This window comes from Aotus nancymaae, unplaced genomic scaffold (assembly GCF_030222135.1).
Source record: "Aotus nancymaae isolate 86718 unplaced genomic scaffold, 86718_ANA_hifiasm-v0.15.2.pri h1tg000011l, whole genome shotgun sequence".
Lineage (NCBI taxonomy): Eukaryota > Metazoa > Chordata > Mammalia > Primates > Aotidae > Aotus > Aotus nancymaae.
In genome coordinates this window covers 33418897-33438398 of record NW_026988422.1, presented here as the reverse complement: position 1 = coordinate 33438398, position 19502 = coordinate 33418897, and the positions used below count along the sequence as shown (strand labels likewise).

Below are 19502 nucleotides of genomic sequence, written 5' to 3'. Positions count from 1 at the left end.
CATCAAAGGTTAATGACAAAATATTCAAATGCCCACTCGTACAGAATTAGGCCAGAGGGTGAAATATAGCGGCACTAGAAATTGGCTAAGGTAGTTACATTGCCAAAGACACTCCAGTGAGAACTCCTAGGGAAAACTATCCATAACTAGAGATTTGAAACATGAACATCAGCACTGAAGTCGTAAGACTAGGAAACTCAAAAAGAGAGGCCAAGAATTCCATTGGTATAGAAGGAAAAAGTAACTGAATCAAAGAAAGATCAAGAGAGATGACATGGAGCAATCATGACACAGCTTGCCTTTACAATCCAACCATGGTGGGATGGATTTGAAATAAACCCCAGGGAAAATCTATATGCCAAGAAAATCTATACCCCAATCACATCCCCAAGAAAAATATTCACAAATTATAACAAACTATCATCAATCCCATAGATAACTTGGGGGAGCTTAAGTAGAAAGAATGCAGATGCCATATGTAACATCTAAGAAGTCACTTCTGTTTTATCAAGATCAAATAATAAACCATGAGCAAATTTAACATCACCAGTGATGCTGTGTGGATATTATGTGTTCCTTAATATCATGTGATTAGATCTTTTCATCTTTTGGGTATTCTTTTCAAAAATACAGAACCCATGTATAACTATAATAAAAAATTTCAGACAAACTCAAATTGAGGGACATTCAACAAAATATCTGACCAATATTCCTCGAAGCTGTGACACCATGAAAAGCAAGGCAAGACTGAGAAATTGTCACAAATCTCAGAGGATACTAAAAAAAACATTAAAAATAAAAGAGACAAAATGTAATGTGACATCCAGGATTAGATTCTGAAACATAAGACATTAATGGAAAAAACAGGTGAAATTTGAATAAAATCTAGAGTTTAGTTCATAGTAATGTATTATACCAGTGATAATTTCTCAGTTTTGGAAAATGTACCATGGAAATGTAAGGTAATAACATTAGGGGGAACTGAAACTTGGTAAGGGGCATATGGACACTGTCTGGACTAGCTCTGTAACTTTTCTGTAATAGTAAAGTTATTCCAAAATAAAAACCTTATTTTAAAACAACCCAAAGGATTAGAAAAAGAAATGTAAATTATGACTGAATAGATAAGGTGAAAATTATGTCTGAACATTTGTTGAAACTCTATTTGGCAGTCACTCAAGATACAAGGTGAATATCTTATGTAAGCGAAACATTAACAGTTCGATGGAATACCAGATTTATCAACTAAGGAAATGTGATCTAAAATGATAGAAAACAGCAGAAGACCAGGAGTCTGTCAGCCTGGGTTCTAGGTTCTAGATTTGAATCTTTCATATTTTATCATTTTGGGCTAATTATTTTCTTTTCTAGTAGCTGAGAGTTTCTAAAATGAGGAAGGACTGAAATTATTTATAATTTAAAGTTCAAAAACTCTATGATCCTACTAAATAACTGCATGTGCTTTCAGTGCCAACATATCTGTCTACACTCTGTATGATGTAGGAGCTGAGGCAATGCCAACTTTTTCTTTTTAGCTTTTCCTTGCTTGGACTCACCATTAGGGATACTAGAGGGAAGTTGCAAGACTGGATATGGAAAAAGGGACTTGCTTCTTCCCATTTGCCCTCTCTCTGCTTGCTGTGCCTATCAGCATTACCCAAACACACTCATCAACTCGGCAGCTTTGGTCGTTTTCCAAAGCAGCAGCTGAATCTAGTTCGTTATTATGATGGTACAGGAGCTCTGCTCATCACACTCTCCTCAGGAACACCTGCACCAGCCAGTGATGCCTCTTCCTCAAGGGTGTGTTCCAAACCATAGGCCCTCCTCTGAGCTCAGAGACACTAGCACCAGCCAGGCAGCATCCGCCCCACTCAGGTATTTGAGTTTAACCTCCACAGGTTCTTTCTTCAAGCTTTAATATTTTTTCTTTAAGTCTTAGTAGTTCTAACCTCTTCCCTTTATTTCCTCTTTTCTAGGAGTGAAAGCTGCTTCTTACAAATGCTACATTTTTATCTTAAAGTTCATTTCCCCCCCCAAACAACTAGTTAACAACTATCAAAATTACAAAGTTACAACTTTAAGATCTAATTGGCTTTTATTAGTGATTCTATAATTGGGCAATACTTCAGTCTATCAAATAGAACAAGTGTTCCCAATTTGCTGAGCAGAAGCGCTTGGCCTTGTAGGCAGAAACAGGCTGAAGAAAACAGAATCAGAGACAAAAAAATGGGTTGGCCTTTTCAAAGATACTTCTTTTATAAACTTAAAACAGAAGGGACTTTCATATTTTACTGACTCAGGCTAACTGTAATGTGGGTTTTGCGGGGTGGGTTTTAAAAATGGCTCATTTTGAAGTTCAGTTTGATTACATGGCACCTAGCACAAGTGACTCTATTCTGGTTTGTCTGCTGTATTAGTTCGTTCTACACTGCTATAAAGAAATACCCATGGCTGGATAATTTATAAAGGAAAGAGATTTAATCGACTCACAGTTCTGCATGGCTGGCGAGGCCTCAGGAAACTTAGAATCACGGTGGAAGGCAAAGGGAAAGCAAGCATTTCCTTCACGAGGCGGCAGGAAGGAGTAAATGCAAGCAGGGGAAATGCCAGTAGCTTATAAAACCATCAGATCTCGTGAGACTCACTCACTATCACGAGAACAGCAAGGGGGAAACCAGGTTGTTCCCATAATCCAATCACCTCCCATCAGGTTCTTCCCTTAACACATGGGTTAACTCTTGCCTCTATATAGTAAGATGTTGGTGAGATAAAGTACCCACACTCTTTAATTTTTAAATCTCTTATATAAGTAGTCAAGAGATTGGTATCATAATTCAATTTGGAAAGAAAAAAAGACAACACAACAAATATTAGTAGAAGGCGATATTCTAGTTAAATTAAACATAGCTTTCTTAGCACATATCTGTCTAAAATCCTGGTATAATTTGCCTTTTTGTATATTCTAAATATATTTAAGAGACTTTACTGTAATTCACAAATTGAGAGCATAGTCTTCTCATTGCCACCTTCATCTCTTTATTCCTAAAAGTATAGATGACTGGATTCAAAACAGGAGTGATAACTGCATCAAAGATGGCAAGAAATTTATCCAGATGTGATGTGGGAAATGGAAAAATATAGAAAAAGATTAATGGCCCAAAGAACAAAACCACCACAATGACATGAGCTGACAGCGTAGAGAGAGCCTTGAATATACCACCTGAAGATTTTTTCTGAACAGTCACCAAAATAAAGATGTAAGAGATTATGAGAATTAAAAAGGAAGCCAGAGAAATAAATCCACTATTGGCAGTAACCATGAATCCCAATGTGTTGGTCTCTATGCAAGCCAGTTTGATAAATCGAGGAAAATCACAAAAGAAACTATCTAATTTATTAGGGCCACAGAAAGGCAGGTCTACAACAAAAGCCAACTGAATCACTGAGTGAATAATACCTATAATCCAGGAAATGACTAAAAACAAAATGCACCTTTGTGGGCTCATGATGGTCAGGTAGTGGAGAGGCTTACATATAGCCACATATCGGTCAAAAGCCATGGCTATGAGCAGCACCATCTCAGTGCCCCCTGCTGAGTGGATAAAGAAGATCTGAGCTACACAGCCCCAAAAAGATATGGTTTTGTGCTTCCTGAAAAGGTCATAAATCATCTTGGGAGTTGTGGAGGAGCAAAATACCAAATCGATGATGGAAAGGTTGGCCAGCAGGAAGTACATAGGGGACTGTAAACGAGGGTCAGAGGTCACAGTTAGCACAATGAGCAGGTTTCCCATCAGGCTTGACACATAGAACACTGAGGAAAAGAGGAAGAGGAGGAGTTGGATCTTCCACGAATCGGACAGTCCCAGGAACACAAACTCAGAGACCACAGAGTGATTGGCTTCATCCATTGCCTCTATCAGCTATGATAACTCTCATGCTACCTGAAAGGGGAGAGTGAAGAGAAACTTTGATTTAGGACAAAAAGCACTGACGTTGGCAAAATCACAAGCAATTCAAATGTTGTCAGAAAACTAGACAAGGGCTAATATATGCATTTGGAAACAATTTCGGTTACAAAGTAACTCATATTCCTCTATCGTATATTTTGTCACCAAAAAAAATACATTGCACAGAATAAGAACTCATTTACTTACTTTAATGGATTTTGGAAAGATAAGGTGAGTTATCCAGAAGAAGACAGGAACTACAGGAGTGCAGGATGCCAGATCATGGCACTCACCATGAGTGTTAGAAAAAGTGACACAATTATGGGTGTTGTTAAGGAGATTCTGACTAAGAGAGATTATTTCCTAAGGTAGGAAAGAATGTGAGACATTAAAAAAGGCAACCAGCCTGAAAGTGATGAGTTGTAAACCTTAAGTAAGGGGAACAAGAAAGAGGTAAAAATATCAGAAAATTTGGAAATTTTCTTTCTACTTTAGTCTGCCTGTTAAAGTCTCTGTGTACCTTTAAATGAGATATTTAATCTCATTCATAATAAACACATACTAAAATAGCAAGATACCAGTTATTTCATCAGTTTGGCAGATATGTAAACATTGAGAAAAGTCAGAGCTTGGTAGGAAATGGAAAAATAGGCTGTCTCATAACTGGTGGTGGGAACGTAAACTGAGAAAACATTTGCCAATTTGGAAATACCTTCTGAATTTTTATGTCATCATGTACTTTGACTCAGTTCTACATTTGGGGTAGGGAGGGGAACTCCTGAATATACCTATGTGTGCATATGAACTAAGTGAACAAAGAAATAGCATTCATTTGCTATTTTTGCTAAAGCATTGTTCTAAGAGCAAAATCCTGACAATAACTTCAATGCATAGAATAAGAAGCTAGTTAAAAGACTTATCTTAGATCATTTCCATGAAATACTATGCAGCCGTTTATAATACTGAAGTAGATCTAAATGTTCTTAGGATAGAGGAGAGGTTGTCAGTTGCCTGCACTATATCATTCTATCTGGGCTTAAAAATAAAATTAGTCAAATAAAATAAAAAGTAGATAGAAAATGTCTAAATTGATACACAAAAGCCTGTTAATAATGATCTCCAAGGGCTGGGATTGAGAAAGTAATGAAGGAAAACAGAACTTTGTGTTTCACTTTGTGCTCTTACTATCTTACATTTTTTCAGTGAGCACATATTAATTTTAATCTTACAATAAGGTAAACATTTTCAGAAAATTACACATTAGTGTCTTCAGAGGAGCCAAAGATATTATCAAAATGTAACTCTCAAATTAAGAATCAAAGCTACTCCCTAAATATTCACTAACTTTGTTACTTCACTTCTCCCTACACCTTATACTCTAAGCTGTACTATTTTTTTTGCTGGACATGTTCCCAAAAGGCATTTACTCTTCACACACATATGCACACACACATACGCACATGCACACACACACATGTATGCATGCACTTCAGCTCATGTCTTCACTCCACATTCTTCAATTGGCCTACCTGCCCTTGTACTCATTACATCTAATTCTTCCTATTTTCTTCAGTACCCACTCTGTCTAATTCCTTTCTCAATGAAGTCCTCTTTACACTAAATGAAAACAAATTTTGTTTATACTGTGGTAACCAAACTGAAAACCTTCATACTAATAGTGTTCTAAGAGTGATCTAACAAAGAACACTATAGAATTTCCCATCATTGTAAATCATGTTTTTTCAACGTCTTCAAATTATCCTTTTTAGACTTTTACATAATAATAGTATAAATAGAATTTACATTTATAAAGGGCAACTCAGCTTGGAATAAATTTTCTTTCACAGTGATTATCATCAGCAACCTTCCCACTAAAGCAATTTATTTAAGTGAATGTTTAAATTCTAAATTGCTCCCCTAGAAACTGTAAGTTACTCTATCAGTGTCTCCAATTTCCACTCACTCCTAAAACCTTTTTAATTTTTACATAAGACTTTTGTTTGATCTTTAAAACAATACTTTTTGATTTTTATATATAAGGTTAGCAAAGATTTATATTCGATAATTCCTAGTGTTGCTAAAAATTTGGAAAACAGGTTTTTCCACTCATTATTGGCACTATTTTCCTCTAGCCAGTCTTTCGTGTCCTATCTCTATTTAAAACTTAAAGTCTTTAGGTACCACACTTTGTATCAGTCCCCGCTGAACGTGTTTTTTAAACAGGGTTGAATAGTTGTTTAAATCTGATCTTTTTCATAAAGACAGAGTTGAGCTCTCCACTTTGTTCACTCCTACAAAAGGAAAATACATTATTAGTTGTGATAAGCAACTAAATCTGTCTGCCTTTGTAGTGTTCTGAATCTCATAATTGTGTTTAACACAGACCACCAACCTCTGCCTACACTCCTACGACAAAGCCTAGAATGTAAGAAAAGAAAAATACTTCAGAGATCCCTACTGATCAACTTACTCTCTCCTCTGCTCAGTTTGCTCATCCCTGTGCTGACCAGCAAAAACAGGAAATGAATTAAAGTCATGTGAGCTTATCACCAATCCAAATAAGGATGATAATTCTAGGGTTTTTTTTTTTTTAATCAATGTTTGAAGTCACTCAGATAAAGATGGATATAAAGAGCTCAGGATAACACTCAAAATATGAGAAAGATGGACAGGAATGGACACTGGAGCTTCAGGCTCCGAAAATTGTTATTACTGCTATCAACAATACAGCAAACCTCATAGAAGTCAGTAGTTATGGCCTGAATGAAACTTTGTTAGTGATTGTAAAATTATTTCATTTTAGAGTTGAGAAAACCAAGGTACACGGAGGGTAAATGACTCTGCTAAAGCTACAGAACAAATTGGTGGCAAATCCAGAATGTGTTTGACTTTTGGCTTCCTCAATCCAGGTTACTTCCACTACATTGTTTCTTCTGCTGTGATTATCTTTGTGTACTGTCTGTGGTTTAGGAAACTATAACATACCTAAACTAGTTTCTTCAGCATTTTCTAAAATGCTTCACATTTTACTTGCACTGGACCCAAATCTTCCACTCTGACTTTATTCTCTGCACACAACACATCTGTGCAAATGTCACTGGAATAAGCTTTCCAATACTGAACATGAAATAATGACTTGACTCCGCTCATTCTGTTGCCTTCTATATTTTGGTCGTTAGTTAATCTGCTGCAATTTTCCTGTTGAATAACAGGAAATTCAATGTTGAATAACAGGAAATTCAATGTTGAATAACAGTTAATTCATCACTCCTGCTTGATTAAATTCTCCCTCTCACTGCTCTGTGTGTCCATCTAACCTACCTGGACTAATGTTGAAACAGAGGATCACAAAATGCAGAGCTCATTGATGTTATCATCACTTGGTATAAAAAGTCAGGTGTAATACCTCCATAGGGGAAAAGGGAGCTAATTGTCAGCACAGAAAAGTTACTTAAATGTTGCTGTGGAGACCTGGATTGCTATCCTGAGTATATTTGGCCAAGGGAATTGTTTCCTAGGACCACAGAAATTTGGCCACAGCAATTAAAGGAAAAAGCTGACAATGGGTCAGTTGAAGGGAAAGAAGAGAAACTAGGGACCTTTTGTGTGTAAAAATCATAGATTTTTAAAAATCTTTTTACCTGCTTGTTTTCCTTATTTGTGAGGGAAGAAACTCCATGAGGATGAAAATATATACTTTCTAAAAAGTGAAATCAAGTTTATCATTGCAGAATGAATGAAGGAAGGAAGGAAAGAAGGAAGGAAAGAAGGGAGGGAGGGAAAAAGGGAGAAAAAGAAGCCTCCAATGTGGCATATAAAATATAATTTATGCCCCACTAGAAAGGATAACTAAATTAGAGGTAATAATATGAACAGTTGTGTAGTCAACATTTGGTTAGTTCTTAATTGTGTGTGTGAAATGGAAAGATGAATAAGGTGCTATAAAACCAGCACATGAGGATTGACTCAAAATGCTAGTGCAGCTGAAATAAGGAAAATCAGTAATGGATTTACCCTCTCATAGATCAAGACTTTTTATTTTTTAAAAAATCAACAAAACAGAATATTTCTGGTTATATTTTATTTCTTTTTTAAAAGTTGTACTTTAGGTTCCAGGGTACATGTGCAGATCATGCACGATTGTTGCATAGGTACACACATGGCAACATGGTTTGCTGCCTCCATCCCCCTGTCACCTACATCTGGCATTTCTCCCCGTGTTATCCATCCCTGACCTCCCCACCACCCCACTTTCCCTCCCTTGGCCCCTTGAAACAGACCCCAGTGTGTGATGCTCCCCTCCCTGTGTCCCTGGGTTCTCATTGTTGAACATCCATCTATGAGTAACAACATGCAGTGTTTGATTTTCTGTTCTTGTGTCAGTTTGATGAGAATGATGGTTTCCAGATTTATCCATTTCCCTACAAAGTACACTAACTCATCATTTTTTATGGCTGGATAGTATTCCATGATGTATATGTGCCACATTTTCCTTGTCCAGTCTATCATAGATGGGCATTTGGGTTGGTTCCAGGTATTTGCTATTGGAAACAGCACCAATATGAACATACATGTGCATGTGTCTTTATAATAGAACAATTTATAATCCTTTGGGTATATACCCAGAAATGCGATTGCTGGATCAAATGGAATCTCTGTTTCTAGGTCTTTGAGGAATGACCACACTGTCTTCCACAATGGTTGAACTAGTTTACACTTCCACCAACAGAGTAAAAATGTTCCTATTTCTCTACATCCTCTCCAGCATCTGCTGTCACCAGATTTTTTAATGATCACCAGTCTAACCGGCATGAGATGGTATCTCAATGTGGTTTTGATTTGCATTTGTCTAATAATCAATAATGATGAACATTTTTTCATATGTTTGTTGGCCTCATATATTTCTTTTGTAAACTATTCATCTCCCTTGCCCATTTTTGAATGGGTTTGTTTTTTTCTTGGATATCTGTTTTAGTTCTTTGTAGATTCTAGATACCAGCCCTTTGTCAGATGGGTAGGCTGCAAAAATTTTTTCCCATTCTGTTGGTTGCTGGTTCACTCTAGTGATTGTTTCTTTTGCTGTGCAGAAGCTCTGGAGTTTAATTAGGTCCCATTTCTCTATTTTGGCTTTTGTTGCCAATGCTTTTTGTGTTTTAGTCATTAAGTCCTTGCCTATGCCTATGTCCTGAGTGGTTTTGCCTAGATTTTCTTCTAGGGTTTTTATGGTGTTAGGTCTTATGTTTAAGTCTTTAATCCATCTGCAGTTAATATTAGTGTAAGGTGTCAGGAAGGGGTCCAGTTTCTGCTTTCTGCATATGGCTAGCCAGTTTTCCCAACATCATTTATTAAACAGGGAATCCTTTCCCCATTGCTTGTTTTTGTCAATTTTGTCAAAGATCAGATGGTTGTAGATGTGTGGCATTGCCTCCGAGGCCTCTGTTCTGTTCCATTGGTCTATATATCTGTTTTGGTACCAGTACCATGCTGTTTTTATTACTGTAGCCTTGTAGTATAGTTTGAAATCAGGTAGCATGATGCTTCCGGCTTTGTTCTTTTTGATTAGGATTGTCTTGGCTATGCGGGTTCTCTTCTGGTTCCATATGAAGTTTAAGGTGTTTTTTTCCAGTTCTGTGAAGAAGGTCATTAGTAGCTTGATGAGGACAGCATTGAATCTATAAATTACTTTGGGCAGTATGGCCATTTTCATGATATTGATTCTTCCTAAACATATGCATGGAATGTTTCTCCAGCTGTTTGTGTTCTCTCTTATTTCCTTGAGCAGTGGTTTGTAGTTCTCCTTGAAGAGGTCCTTTACATCCTTTGTTAGTTGTATTTCTAGGTATTTTATTCTCTTTGTAGCAATTGTGAATGGAAGTTTGCTCTTAATTTGGCTCTCTTTTAGTCTGTTACTTGTGTATAGGAATGCTTGTAATTTCTGCATATTGATGTTGTACCCTGAGACTTTGCTGATGTTGCTTCAGTTTCAGGAGATTTTGGGCTGTGATGATAGGGTCTTCTAAATATACAATCATATCATCTGCAAATAGAGACAATTTGACTTCCTTCTTTCCTAATTGAATACCGTTTATTATTTTTTTTCGTGCCTAATTGTTCTGGCTAGAACTTCCAATACTATATTGAATAGGAGTGGTGAGAGAGGGCATCTTTGTCTAGTGCGGATTTCAAAGGGAATGCTTCCAGTTTTTGCCCATTCAGTATGATATTGGCTGTGGGTTTGTCATAAATAGCTCTTATTATTTTGAGATATATTCCTTCGATACCTAGTTTATTGAGAGTTTTTAGCATAAGAGGCTGTTGAATTTTGTCGAAGGCCTTCTCCGCATCTATTGAGATAATCATGTGGTTTTTGTCTTTGGTTCTGTTTATGTGGTGGATTACATTTATTGATTTGTGTATGTTGAACCAGGCTTGCATCCCTGGGATGAAGCCTACTTGATTGTGATGGATAAGCTTTTTGATGTGCTGTTGCAATCAGTTTGCCAGTATTTTCTTGAAGATTTTTGCATCTATGTTCATCATGGATATTGGCCTGAAGTTTTCATTTTTTGTTGAGTCTCTGCTGTGTTTTGGTATCAGGATGATGTTAGTGTCATAAAATGATTTGGGAAGGATTCCCTCTTTTTGTATTGTTTGGAATAGTTTTAGAAGAAATGGTACCAGCTCCTCTTTGTACATCTGATAGAATTCAGCTGTAAACCCGTCTAGACCTGGACTTTTTTTGATTGGTAGGCTATTAATTGCTGCCTCGACTTCAGCCCTTGCTATTGGTCTGTTCAAGGTTTCAACTTCTTCCTGGTTCAGGCTTGGGAGGGTGCAAGTATCCAGAAATTTATCCATTTCTTCCAGGTTTACTGGTTTATGTGCATAGAGTTGTTTGTAGTAATCTCTGATGGTAGTTTGTATTTCTGTGGAATTGGTGGTGATATCCCCTTTTTCATTTTTTATTGCATCTATTTGATTCTTCTCTCTTTTCTTTTTTATTAATCTGGCTAGTGGTCTATTTTATTGATGTTTTCAAAACACCAGCTCCTGGATTTATTGATTTTTTGAAGGGTTTTTTTGTGTGTCTCTATCTCCTTCAGTTCTGCTCTGGTCTTAGTTATTTCTTATCTTCTGCTAGCTTTTGAGTGTTTTTGATCTTGCTCCTCTATCTCTTTCACTTTTGATGATAAGGTGTCAATTTTAGATCTTTCCTCACTTCTCTGGTGGGCATTTATTGCTATAAATTTCCCTCTAGACACTGCTTTAAATGTGTTTCAGAGGTTCTGGTACTTTTTGTGTTTGTTCTCTTCGGTTTCAAAGAACATCTTTATTTTTGCTGTCATTTCATTGTTTATCCAGTTGACATTCAGGAGCAGGTTGTTCAGTTTCCATGAAGTTGTGCAATTCTGAGTTAGTTTCTGAATTCTGAGTTCTAATTTGATTGCCCTGTGGTCTGAGAGACTGTTTGTTATGATTTCCATTCTTTTGCATTTGCTGAGGAGTGATTTACTTCCAATTATGTGGTCAATTTTAGAGTAGGTGCAATGCAGTGCTGAGAAGAATGTATATTCTGTGGATTTGGGGTGGAGATTTCTGTAGATGTCTATTAGGTCCACTTGGTCCAGGTCTGCATTCAAGTCCTGGATATCCTTGTTAATTTTCTGTCTTGTTGATCTGTCTAATATTGACAGTGGAGTGTTAAAGTCTCCCACTATTATTGTGTGGGAGTCTAAGTCTCTTTGTAGGTTGTTAAGAACTTTCTTTATGTACCTGGGTGCTCCTGTATTGGGTGTGTATATATTTAGGTTTGTTAGCTCTTCTTGATGCATTAGTCCTTTTATCATTATGTAATGACCTTCTTTTTCTCTTTTGATCTTTGTTGGTTTAAAGTCCATTTTTATCAGAGATGAGAACTGCATCTCCTGTTTTTTTTTTTTTTTTTTTTGCTCTCCATTTGCTTGATAAATCTTCCTCCATCCCTTTATTTTGAGCCTATGCATGTCCTTGCACATGAGAGGGGTTTTCTGAATACTGCACACCAATGGGTCTTGATTTTTTATCCAATTTGCCAGTCTGTGTCTTTTGATTGGGGCATTTGGCCCATTTACATTTAAGGTTAATATTGTTATGTATGAATTTGTTCCTGCGATTTTGATGCTGGCTGGATGTTTTGCCCATTAGTTGATGCATTTTCTTCATTGTGTCGATGATCTTTCCATTTGGTACATTTTTGGAGTGGCTGATACTGGTTGTTCCTTTCCTTGTTTAGTGCTTCTTTCAGGAGCTCTTGTAGGGCAGGCCTGGTGGTGACAAAATCTCTCAGCAATTGCTTGTCCATAAGGATTTTATTTCTCCTTTGCTTATGAAACTTAGTTTGGCTGGATATGAAATTCTAGGTTGAAAGTTCTTTTCTTTAAGGATATTGAATGTTGGCCTCCACTCTCTTCTGGGTTGTAGGGTTTCTGCCAGGAGATCCACTGTAAGTCTTATGGGCTTCCCTTTGTGAGTAATCTGATCTTTCTCTCTGGCTGCCCTTAGCACTTTTTCCTTCATTTCAACCCTGGTGAATCTGATGATTTATGTGCCTTGGGGTTGCTCTTGAGGAATATCTTTGTGGTGTTCTCTGTATTTCCTGGATTTGAATGTTGGCCTGCCTTGTTAGGTTGGGGAAGTTCTCCTGGATAATATCCTGAAGAATGTTTTCCAGCTTGGATTAATTCTCCCTGTCACATTCAGGTAAACCTGTCCAATGTTGATTAGGTTTTTTCACATAATCCCATATGTCTCGGAGGCTTTGTTCATTTCTTTTCACTCCTTTTTCTCTATTCTTGCCTTCTCATTTTATTTCATTGAGTTGATCTTCTATCTCTGATATTCTTTCTTCTGCTTGGTCAATTTGGCTATTGAAACTTGTGTATGCTTTGCAAAGTTTTCATGCTGCATTTTTCAGCTCCATCAAGTTGTTTATATTCTTCTCTAAGCTGTTTCTAGTTAGCATCTCATCTAACCTTTTCTCAAGGTTCTTAGTTTCTTTGCATTGGGTTACCACATGTTCTTTTAGCTCTGAGAAGTTTGTGATTATCCACTTTCTGAAGCCTGTTTCTGTCAATGCATCAGATTCATTCTCCATCCATCTTTGATCCCTAACTGGTGAGGAGTTGTGATCCCTTGGAGAAGGAGAGGTGTTCTGGTTTTTGGTGTTTTCATCCTTTTTGCACTGGTTTCTTCCCATCTTAGTGGCTTTATCTACCTGTGGTCTTTGTAGTTGGTGACTTTCAAATGGGGTCTCTGAGTGGATGTCCTTTTTGTTGATGTTGAAGCTATTTCTTTCTGTTTCTTAATTTTCCTTCTAACAGGCCCCTCTGCTGCAGGACTGCTGGAGGTCCACTCCAGACCCCACTTGCCTGAGGATCACCTGGGGGTGCTGCAGAACAATAACGGTTGCTGCTGGCTTCTTCTTTTGTTATCTTCATCCCAGAAGGGTACCTGCCAGATGTTGGCCTGAGTTCTCATTTATGAGGTGTCTCTTTGAATATGGGGATCAGGGAGCTGCTTGATGAGACAGTCTGTCCCTTATAGGAGCTCAAGTGCTGAGCTGGGAACTCCATTCTTCCATGCAGAGCTGCTGGGAATTCATAACTGCCTGTTTTCCAGGTGCTCTGTCCCAGGAAAGTCAGCTTTATTTATAAGTTCCTGATGTGCTGCTGCCTTTCTTCAGAGATGCCCTGCCCCACACAGAGCAGTCTAGTCACAGTCTGCCAGCAGAGGTGTTGCTGAGCTGCTGCAGGCTCTGCCCAGCTGCTGTGTGAACTGCCTTAGTATTGGCGGACTGCCTTGGTAGTGGTGGATGCCCTTACTCCCATTAAGCTGGACCATCCCAGGTCCAGCTGCGCTTGCTGCCAAAATTCAGAGTGTTTCAGATCGCTTGTTTTGTGAGGGTGGTACCCGCTGAACAAGATTGCCTGGCTCCCTGTCTCAGCCCCATCCCTTTCAGTTGAATGGGCTGCTCTGTCTCCCAGGCATTCCAGGCACCAGTTGAAATGGCTGCCCAGATTTGTGTGAGTTTCTGTGTGCCAACCCAGCACCAGCTGAAACCACTGTGCTGAAAACTCATGGCACTTTTTGGCCTGGGAATCTCCTGGTCTGTGGGGAGTGAAAACTTGTTTGGAAATTTGGTGAGCACTCACCCTCTGCATTGTTCTTGCTGGGAACTGCACTCTGGATCTGTTCCTATTTGGCCATCTTGGATCCTCCCAAAAATATATTTTATTTCTTTACATCAAAAATATGCAGAGTCAATGAAAGGGCCACTGATAAACTACAATTATATAGACTATACTATATCAGTTATCTATTACTGCATAACAAAGTAGCTGAAATCAATAACATTTTACTTGCTCATGTCTCTGCAATTCGGGCTAAGCTCAGCTGGGCAGTTCTTCTGCTTGTCTCTCCTAAGCTTTCTCATGAGAAAGGCAGCTTGACTGGGGTTGGAGGGTCTATCATGGCATTACTCGCCTGTCTGAAGCCTAATGCTGGTTATAGGGCTGGGCCTCTCTCTCACAGGGTCTTTTGCTATTCATTAGTCTTGCCCAAGTTTCCTTAATGGTGGTGGGGGGTCCTATGAGAAGGCAAAGGGAGAAACTGCAAAGCAACCTATGCCTAAGTTCTGGAACTCATGCAACATAAATTTTGCCACATTTCCCTTATCAAAGCAAGTATAACTCCAGACCAGATTGAAGGTGGGGAAACAGACTCCACCTCTTTACAGGAGGAGCTACAAAATATGGTAGCCATGCTTTTTAATCCACTAGGTACTCCATAACTAACCATTTTGAGTTGTATTGATTAAGTCTCATTTAGAAATATTTTAAATATAGTCACTTGATACATGTCCTATCCAGGGCTCGAAGGTGCTATTACTCCAACTTTGACTAACTCAAAGGAACATCAGCTCTCTCCCACCCCTGATTTTGTCTTAAATTCAACAGATTTGTAATAAGTAATGTTTGTTGTTATTTTCTTAATGAATTTATACCTGATACAAAACTCAGTTAAGTCACATGACCTTCCAAAGTCTTCAGCACCAAGGACAGCCCAACTTCCTACTTGTCAAAGAAGGTTCAGGAACACTGAGGTAGAGGTAGAGGCACAGTCACACTACTTGATTGGAAGTCTAGATGCCCTGTAAAAAGAAACTTTTCACCATCAAAAAATGAGATCAGATATATATAGAATGATTTGATGAACTTGAGTTGTCCAAAGGAGGGCAGTCTGATGCATGTCAGATAAAATCATTACAAAAGCAAAAGATATCTAGCAGAATAGGCCAGACTAAGCAGCAAGGCCTGGTGTCTAAAGGGAAATTTATAGCACTAAATGCCCATATGAGAAGCGAGGAAAGATCTAAATTTGAAAGTTTAATGCCACAATTAAAAGGACTAGAGGACCAAGATCAAACAAATTCAAAACCTAGCAAAAGACAAGATATAACTAAGATCAGAGCAGAAATGAAGGAGATATAGACACAAAAAAATCCTTCAAAAAATCAATGAATCAAGCATCTGGTATTTTGCAAAGATCAAGAAAATAGATAGACCAGTATCCAGACTAATAAAGAAGAAAAGATAGAATAATCAAGTAGATGCAATAATAAATGATAAACAGGATATCACCACCGATCCCACAGAAATGCAAACTACCATCAGAGATTACTACAAACACCTCTGTGCAAATAAACCAGTAAATCTAGAAGAAATGGATAAATTCCTGGGCAATTACATCCTCCCACAACTAAATCAGGAAGAAGTTAAATCCCTGTGTAGACCAATAACAAGGTCTGAAATTGAGGCAGAATTAGCCCACCAAAATCAGTCCAGGACCAGACAGGTTCACAGCCGAATTCTACCAGAGGTACAAAGAGGAGCTGGTACCATTCCTTCAAAACTATTTCAAACAATACAAAAAGAGGGAATCTTCCCTAACTCATTTTAAGAGACCAATATCACCTTGATATCAAAACCTGGCAGAGACACAACTAAAAAGAACATTTCAGGCCAATACCCATGATGAACATTGATGTGAAGATCCTCAATAAAAAACTGGCAAACAGAGTCCAACGGAACATCAAAAAGCTTATCCATCATGATCAAGTTGGCTTCATCCATGGTATGCAAGACTGGTTCAACATTCACAAATCTATAAAGGTAATCCATCACATAAACAGAACCAAAGAAAAAAACCACATGATTATCTCAATAGATTCAGAGAAGGCCTTCGACAAAATTCAACAGTGCTTTATGCTAAAAACTCTCAATAAACTAGGTATTGATGGAATGTATCTCAAAATAACAAGAACTATTTATGACAAACCCACAGCCAATATCATACTGAATGGGCAAAAACTGGAAGCATTACCTTTGAAAACTGGCACAAGACAAGGATGCCCTCTCTCACTACTCCTATTCAACATAGTATTGGAAGTTCTGGTCAGGACAATCAGGCAAGAAAAAGAAATAAAGTGTATTTAATTAGAAAAAGAGGAAGTCAAATTGTCTCTATTTGCAGATGACATGATTGTATATTTAGAGGACCCCATCATCTCAGCCCAAAATCTCCTTAAGATAATAAGTAACTTCAGCAAAGTCTCAGGATACAAAATCAATGTGCAGAAATCATATGCATTCCTATACACCAAACACAGAAAAACAGAGAGCAAAATCCTGAGCGAACTCCCATCCACAGTTGCTACAAAGAAAATAAAATACCTAGGAATACAACTAACAAGGGATGTGAAGGACCTTTTCAAGGAGAACTACAAACCACTGCTGAAGGAAATAAGAGAGGACACAAACAAATGGAAAAACATTCTCTGCTCATGGCTAGAAAGAATCAATATCATGAAAATGGCCATACTGCCAAAAGTAATTTATAGATTCAATGCTATCCCCATCAAGCCACCATTGACTTTCTTCACAGAATTGGAAAAAAAACCACCTTAAACTTCATATGGAACCAAAAAAGAGCTCACATAGCCCAGATAATCTAAGCAAAGAAAACAAAGCTGGAGGCAAAACACAACCTGACTTCAAACTATACTACAAGGCTACAGTAATCAAAACAGCATGGTACTGGTACCAAAACAGAGATGTAGACCAATGGAACAGAACAGAGGCCTCAGAAGTAATATCACACATCTACAACCACCTGGTCTTTGACAAACCTGATAAAAACAGGCAATGGGGGAAGGATTCCCTACTTAATAGATAATGTTGGGGAAAACTGGCTAGCCATATGCAGAAAGCAGAAACTGGACCCCTTCCTGACACCTTATACAAAAATTAACTCCAGATGGATTAAAGATTTAAACATAAGACCTAACACCATAAAAACCCTAGAAGAAAACCTAGGCAATACCATTCAGGACATAGGCATAGGCAAGGACTTCATGACTAAAACAGCAAAAGCAATGGCAACAAAAGCCAAAATAGACAAATGTGACCTAATTAAACTCCAGAGCTTCTGCACAGCAAAATTAACTATCATTAGAGTAAATCAGCAACCAAGAGAATGGGAAAATTTTTTTTTGCAATCTACCCATCTGACAAAAGGGCAATATCCAGAATCTACAAAGAACTTAAGCAAATTTATAAGAAAAAAACAAACAACCCTTTTATACTGTTGGTGGGGGGTGTAAGTTCAACCATTGTGGAAGACAGTGTGGTGATACCTCAAAGATCTAGAAAGAGAAATACCACTTGACCCAGCAATTCCATTACTGGGTATATACCCAAAGGATTATAAATCATTCTATTATAAAGACATATGCACACGTATGTTTATTGCAGCACTGATCACAATAGCAAAGACTTGGAACCAACCCAAATGCCCATCAATGATAGACTGGATAAAGAAAATGTGGTATATATACACCGTGGAGTATTATCCATCCATAAAAAAGGATGTGTTCATGTCCTTTGCAGGGACATGGATGAAGCTAGAAACCATCATTCTCAGCAAACTGACACAAGAACAGAAAACCAAACACATACTGTCACTTATAAGTGGATGTTGAACAGTGAGAACACATTGACACAGAGAGGAGAACATCACACAGGGGCCTGTCAGGGGTTGGAGGGGCTAGAGGTGGGATAGCATGGGATGGGGGAATTAGGAGAAATACCTAAAGTAGATGATGGGGGGATGGAGCAAACCACCATGGCACGTGTATACCTATATAAAAATCCTGCACATTATATACATGTACCCCAGAACTTAAAGTATAATTTTAAAAAAATATAAAATAAGGGGTACATGTGCAGTTTGTTACATAGGTATGTTGCATGGTGCTGAGGTTTGGAGTACAAATGAATCTGTCACCCAGATGGTAAGCATTGTACCCAATAGGTAAGTTTTTTCAGCCCTTACCCTTCTCCTTCCATCCCCACTCTTGCATTCTTCAGTGGCTATTGTTCCTTTTTTTCTTTATTTTCTTTCGAGATGGAGACTCGCTCTATCAATCAGGCTGGAGTGCAATCAATGGCACAATCTCAACTCACTGCAACTTCTGCCTCCCAGGTTCACGAGATTCTCCTGCCTCTGCTTCTGACGTAGCTGGGGTTACAGGTGTGTGCCACCACGCCCACATAATTTTTGTATTTTTAATAGAGATGGGGTTTCACCATGTCGGCCAGGCTGGTCTTGAACTCTTGATCTTCACCCACCTTGGCCTCCCAAAGTGCTGGAATTACAGGCATGAGCCACCTCACCCAGCCTCATTGTTCCCATTTTTGTAACAATGCATACCCAATGTTTAGCTCCTACTTACAAGTGAGAACATGTGATATTTGGTTTTCTGTTTCTGCATTTGTTCACTTAGGATAATGGCTTCCAGCTGCATCTATGTTGCTGCAAAGGACATGATTTTGTCCATTTTATGGCTTCATAGTATCCCATGGTGTACATGTACCATATTTTCTTTAGCTTATCCACTGTTGATGGCCACTGGGTATCAACATATTTTTAAGCCATCACATTCATGCTAATTTGTTATGACAGCCTTAGGAAACTAATACAGAGATTAATCTATCATTAGAAGTAAAGTGGATTCAAGAAAGAGACTATATTTGTTTGTTTTATGTTTTTATGCTAAGAAGAGATGTGGCTATATTTGAATACTAATATAAAGAAACCAAGGGAAAGTATGGTTTAAAAATATAGGAGGGGGAGGGAGTAACTGACAGAGCAAAGGCCCTAAGAGGTGGCAGAGGATGAGATCTATAACTCCACTACAGAAAGGGCCCTGCATCTTTGGGGTCCTGGCTTCACCTAACCAATCATATCCTCCCTCCAGTAAATTTGAAATTTGGGGTTCATAAACGCTGGTCAACTTCTGCTGGTCCCTTAAACTAAAGTGATGTAGCTACAGGGATAGAACAAGAAAGAAGTACAAATAAGAGGCCAGTGACCTAAGAACATTGGAAGAAATAGTGAATTTAGTTCCTTATCCTTCTCCCATTCATGTTGCAGTTCCTGGTAGTTCTGCTC

The 19502-nt window shown here is 38.2% G+C and overlaps 1 protein-coding gene across 1 annotated transcript; it reads right to left on the bottom strand.

Moving 5' to 3' along the window:
• Window positions 1–2748: 2748 nt before the first annotated feature.
• Window positions 2749–7311, bottom strand: LOC105729607 (olfactory receptor 4F6). The gene is made up of 2 exons (XM_012470514.2): window positions 7275–7311; window positions 2749–3947 (listed from the first exon to the last, which is right to left on the bottom strand). The coding sequence occupies exon 2, from the start codon at window positions 3912–3914 to the stop codon at window positions 2976–2978; it is 939 nt and encodes a 312-aa protein (XP_012325937.1). The 5' UTR covers window positions 3915–3947; window positions 7275–7311; the 3' UTR covers window positions 2749–2975.
• Between the last annotated feature and the right edge of the window lie 12191 nt (window positions 7312–19502).

Coding starts and splice junctions, on each gene's coding strand:
- LOC105729607 (XM_012470514.2), bottom strand. CDS start 3,914: ATGGATGAAGCCAATCACTCTGTGGTCTCTGAGTTTGTGTTCCTGGGA.